The 6,000-nt window shown below is 45.4% G+C and overlaps 1 protein-coding gene across 5 annotated transcripts in view; it reads right to left on the reverse strand.

Annotated features, from left to right (window-relative positions):
* NEK11 (NIMA related kinase 11) overlaps positions 1 to 6,000 on the reverse strand; it is a 112,314-nt gene extending 106,314 nt beyond the window's left edge. For 2 of the 5 annotated variants that reach the window (XM_058657105.1, XM_004588390.3), the window contains exon 1: positions 4,544 to 4,735. In XM_058657105.1, coding sequence (XP_058513088.1) covers positions 4,544 to 4,716 — 173 coding nt within the window. In that variant the 5' untranslated portion in view covers positions 4,717 to 4,735. Of the gene's footprint in view, positions 1 to 4,543; positions 4,736 to 5,784 lie in introns of those variants that run through there. The other 3 variants (XM_058657106.1, XM_058657108.1, XM_058657107.1) reach the window with 3 other exon arrangements.

The raw sequence follows: 6,000 nt of genomic DNA on the forward strand, positions 1-6,000 counted from the left end.
CCACGGGGGATGCTGGGCACAGTAGGCCACGGCTTAACCCACTATGCCTGAGTGTCAGCCCCTGAGCCACGAGTCTTTGAAGACCTCCCACATACCACTGTCATTTAAACACACTTCTGCTATCAACGTTCACACATTTCGTTTTAAATAAGTAAATCTCTATTTTAAATAAATCCATTTTTTTTCTCTAAAAAGAAAGAAAAATATATTTTTAAAAGTCTGATTTTGGAGCACGGCTGCCATCTTCCTAATTGTATCTTGGCGATTCAGTCTTCTAAGCAGACTTTTTTTTTTTTGGAACCCCGCCCAAATCAGAAATAAGCTGTTTCCCTGCTTCCCACTCATCTGAAAATATTTTAATTATTAGTCATCTTTCATCTGTAAATATTAAAAAACAGACAAAAAGCACACACACAGCTTCTTTTAGAATGCTGCACACGAGCGGCCTCGGGGAGTACTTGAACTCATCATCTCAGAGCCAGCGCTGGCCCAGCACAAGTCCTCTGTGCGCCTTGCATTCCCTTCTGTCTAACTCTTCCACCTCCTACAAGGTAACCGCGGGCTCGGAAGGCCGACCTTCCTGCAGGCAGAGAGCCGGCAAAGCCAAAGTGAAGTTTTGGATTTCGCTGGAGGAGCCATGCACCTGCACTGTTTTTAAGGAAGACTTTTAATGTACTTTTAAATTCCAATTTCTGTTTTTAAAGTGAGACTCAAGTGTGGGGTTTTTTTTTTTTTTTTGGCGTTCTAAAAAATGATCATTAAAATGAAAAATTGGAGAAAACTGTTTTTTGAGGTCTGGCAGGGCAAAATGGAGCGAAATCATTAGTTTCCTCCAAATTGCTTTCATAACTCCCCACTGCATAAGCCACTGAATCCTATTAAATTAACTCAGCTCACTCAATAACAGGAGGCTGCCTCCGCAGACACCCACTGGAGAGAACTCCTGGTCATGGTATAGAAATAATAGCTTGCATAAGAAAACACCGAGCTCAAAGTTGGACTCATTAAATCTGCTCATGTTTTGCTTAGAAGGGCTCAAAACTGAGAAACTAAGAATACATTAAAATGATTAAATAAGACCAAAAACTTTGTAAATAGGTAGGGCATACGACTCAGCTCTGAAGTGGCAACAATTACTGTCACCATCTGAGTTATTGCAAGTTTGCTTCTGATACTATAAGACCCATGCATGCTAGCAAGAGCTATTACTCATTTGTAATATCTTGACATTGTCAGGCTACTATGATCAATTTATTAATTCTTCAAGAAAAAATGCCTGTTTTTATAAACAGTGAACATACATATAGAGGGAGGTGTTTTCAGCTCAGTTTGTACAGCATAAAAAACCAATCTCCCCATTTTTCAATGTGTCAACAGTAACCTGCAAATGGATGAAGTCCTTTCTTTCTAATTACAATTGAGCCTCTCAGCAATGTGGCCATAATTCATAGCTGCCCCCAAATGCTCCAGTAGAATGTCAAAGCATACCTGTCCTGTTTCAGGAACAGAAGCTTAGTTCTTTAGTTCTCCAGAGTTAGGCTTTCCGACAGAAGGATACAGTGAAACAGCCGCTACCTCTCATCTCCAGGTACTCCAAGGCACAATCAAGACTCTGTTACTTGTGCTTCAAGGGGCACCAGGGGGCCGTGGCTAAATCCTCGCCTTGCATGCTCCAGGACCCATATGGGTGCTGGTTCCTATACTGGCTGCTCCATTTCCCACCTAGCTCTCTGTTTGTAGCCTGGGAAAACAGTGGAGGACGGCCCAAAGCTTTGGGACCCTGCACCCGCGTGGGAGACCTGGAAGAAGCTCCTGGCTGTGGACTGGCTCAGCTTTGGTCACTGTGGCCATTTAGAGAGTGAACCAGTGAATGAAAGATCTTTCTTATTTCTCTTGCTCTCTGTAAATCTGCCTTTCCAATAAAATAAAAAATCTTAACAACAACAACAAAAAAAAGCCAGAGCTCCAGCACCGGGGTATCCAACAAGAAGAAACTAAACGATACTAAAAGCTATGCAATGGGTTACTATGTAAGCATTTATAATGATGCCATTAGGGGGTCTGTGCCACGATGTAGCAGGAGGCAGAGGATGACCCAAGTCCTTGAGTCCCTGTACCCACCAGGGAGTCCCAGAGGAGACTCCTAGCTCCTGACTTCAGAACGGCTTAGCTCCGGCCACTGCGGCCATTTGGGGAGTGACCCAGCGGGTAGAAGATCTCTCTTTGTGTCGCTCCTTCTCTTCCAGTATCTGTGCCTTTCAGCCAAAAGTAAATCTTTCTTTTGAAGTGATGCTTTTAAAGGGTGTTTAAGAACAGGAGAGGACTGGCAGTGCTGCAGGTGGCCACAGAAGGGAAATGTTTGGATTCTTACATGGACAGAAATGGGAAGGAAATTGTGAAGCACTTAGAAAATACACAGAAACTAAATGTCCATATTCAGCAAGAAAGAAAGGGGCCAGAGTGACCACTCCAGCTCCGCGAAGAATCTACCAGACAGGCGTTTGTCGGCTGACGTGTGCTAATCCCATCCCTTTGCCTGGCACTGAGTCCAAAGCAAAGGCTTAACATTTGAATTGTATTAAATAGCTCACTGGTGACTGACTACAAGATGCCATGCCAGGAAAGCGGCTCCACATAAAACCACTGCCTGTTCAGCGTCACAGGATTTAAGGTGGATGTTGAAATACATGACAGCTTCGGCCAGGATTAATTACAAGCTTAACATGTAGTTTAGAACAAGCCTACTTTTAGTGTCTGTGTTGTAAATTACAAGCTCTACGCTAAGAGCCAAATTAACTTCCTGATTAAGGAAAAGCTTGTGGATTTGCTAAAAGAATGAATGAAAAAGAAGAAAATGCTTTCAAAATAAAATGGTGAACTAGAATGAGGCTAGCATATTTCGGAAGATGACCTCACATACTTACACCCATTAGATAGAGTGCCTGCGAAAAGAAAATATTATTCTCTGAATTTAATGATGGATATAATAAGTGGAAAAAAATATTTTCCATTCACTGCTCATCTTGCAATTTAACTTTATTTTACTTGTAATGGCTTCAAAAAGGAACGCCAGATAATCATGCCAAAATGAAAACTCCTAGCAATGCATTAATCAGGTGTATGCCTATACATCTTGTTTGTATCCCGTGGCTGCTCCAGAAGCTTAATACATTTTTAAACAATTTTACATTGTAATTAAAGTCCACCGTGTATGTAAAATGTCAGTGGTAGAGTGCTGCCCCCAAGTGGCACACGGATGAATTGTAATGCGTGTATACACAAAAATCAGCTTTTGCCAAGCGAAGGCGGTGCATGTCCATCATACAAGCCTGTATTTCCTGGGAGTTGGTAAAAGGTGTCCTGTAGACCACCTTGGCTTCACAGTGTACCCAAGTCCTGTAAGACTGATATGTATCTAAAGGAATGGTGTGGCAATTAAAGGTATGACATCCCTCAGCAGGACAGAAGTTTCGGGGTGAGTCTGCAGAACAATGAGGGCAGACAGACCCTCCCTGAGGGAGTGTACGCCTCGTGCCACAGAAATCTATTCATCTTCTACCAACTTCTAGTGTCAATCAGCTCCCTGCTTACGGCAGGCCATGTGCAGTGGAATTTAAAATCTTACCTAACCAAAGCATGTAGACAATGAACGGTGTTAATAATGTACTTCACGGGCCCGGCGGCCGTGGCCTGGCGGCTAAAGTCCTCACCTTGGGGGCCCCGGGATCCCATGTGGGCGCTGGTTCTAGTCCCGGAGGCTCCACTTCCCATCCAGCTCCCTTCTTGTGGCCTGGGAAAGCAGTCAAGGACGGCCCAAAGATTTGGGACCCTGCACCCATGTGGGGGACCCGGAGGAGGTTCCTGGTTCCTTGCGTCGGATCGGCGCACACCGGCCCATTGCGGCTCACTTGGGGAGTGGGTCATCGGACGGAAAATCTTCCTCTCTGTCTCTCCTCCTCCTCTCTGTATATCTGACTTTGTAATAAAAATTTTTTAAAAATCTTAAAAAAAAATAATGTACTTCACTTACAAGCTCAAGATTCAATTCAGAAGTTTGTAGCATCCCATGTCTGGTATCAGATAACTTAGGGAAATTTTTCTCTCTTAAAAGGAGAATTCAAGGGCCCAGCACAATAGCCTAGTGGCTGAAGTCCTTACCTTGCATGCACCAGGATCCCATATGAGCACCAGTTCTAATCCCGGCAGTCCTCCTTCCCATCCAGCTCCCTGCTTGTGGCTGGGAAAGCAGTGGAGGACGGCCCAAAGCCTTGGGACCCTGCACCCGTGTGGGAGACCTGGAAGAGGTTCCTGGCTCCTGGCTTCAGATCGGCTCAGCTCCGGCCATTGCAGCCTCTTGGGGAGTGAATCGTTGGACAGATCTTTGTTTCTGTCTCTCCTCCTCTCTGTATATCTGGCTTTCTCAATATTAAATAAATATTTATTTAAAAAAGGAGAATGCAAATAAAACCACCATTTTTGATCTGCTAAGAGCTACGCATGCAGGGCAGCCAACTCGAGATGTGTCCAAGGCGTTTTTACTTACAGCTCCTCCCCCTGCGTGGCCTCCTTGTCTGAAACCAGATAGACAGTTCCGAAACTCCCACTGCCAAGCTTGTGTCGAAGCAGGTATCTTCTTGCCATCAGGGCTGTTGGGCGCGCAGCGGAAACAGCAGCTGCTCCACTCCCACACTTAGCGGCCTCTTGAAACCTCAGCATGGCTCCAAACCAAACCGCTTACACAAAGACTCATCCAGGTTGCGCTGGACAGCCCCTTCAAGGTGAGAGGTCCAGAGCTCAGGGCTGCGGGACGCAGACTACCCTACCAAAAAGTTTGCATGTGTCAGAGTGATACCACACCTCGATTAGAAGACTGCTCCATACCCTATCTGTTAACTTAAAGGACCTGAAACAACAACGTTAGAAGGTAAGAACAGAGCGCCATCCAGTGTGAGGCGATCTTGAGTGGAAGACAGCCTTCCTAGTACACCCCAAATTTGGCAAAATTGAATTACAATTTTCTATGACGCTGGTCTCCTAGGATTTTTTTTTTTCTGTCAACTTCAAATGTTTTGCATCATTCTTTCCCATACTTGCTCTTTCTCCTGTAGATCCAAATCTGTGACAAAAACCCGTCGTTCATAATAAACTTCCTATGGATGGCAGTGTTCGTTGGCCACAAACATCCGCACAGTAACACAGGAGCAGGTAACTTGCCTGTTGACAAAATGCTCCTTCCGGATACAGTATATGAACTAGTTAAGTTTCACCCAACATAGGTGTAGAAATGACTTTTTTTTAAAGCCCTCCTCTCCCAAAGGGGAAAAAAAAGCAACTAGAATTGCAGAACTCTAAGTGTATTCTTTTGTGTTTCTTCCCTGGCATACAAGTGATGTTTTCTGGCCAAGACTGCTCAGAAAAACGTTTGGAGTTGTATGCTAGGTAGTCCAGCAAACTCCTAGTGCAAATAGCGGGAAAGTGAGATGGGAACGTTGCCGGCAGAGAGGCAAGTGGTACTTGCTTTGCACTGAGCCCCCTGGGGTTTGGCCAGAGCAGGCGCTGAAGGAACAGGGAAAGCAGGTGCCTGCCCCAGGTGCTTGCGCTCCAGGGGGGGGACTAACCCGAGAAGTCCCAGGTTAACAAGCTCTCCTCCTCTCTGACTTTCCAATAAAAAAAAAAAAATTTATCTTTTTTTAAAAAAATAAAGTTAAACCTTAACCAGAAGGGTAAAACGAACACCTTTCCTGCCTCCGTCAACTTTTTAAAAACTTTGTAATCCCGGCGAACCTGCAACACGTTTTCTCTAGGAGACTGGAGCGACCCGGGAGGTGATGGAATCCAGAGGAATACGGGGTGGTGGGCTTGCTGGAGGAACGCGATCTGCGGTACCTTTCAGATGGCCAGTGGACACCCCGGGCGCCGAGAGTGGCCCCGGTCCTGCAAGAACCCGGAAGACCTGAGCCTGGACAATGTTTGCCTCGTCGCCATGGCGACGGCGCGGTG

The sequence above is a fragment of the Ochotona princeps genome, chromosome 30 (assembly GCF_030435755.1).
Source record: "Ochotona princeps isolate mOchPri1 chromosome 30, mOchPri1.hap1, whole genome shotgun sequence".
NCBI lineage: Eukaryota > Metazoa > Chordata > Mammalia > Lagomorpha > Ochotonidae > Ochotona > Ochotona princeps.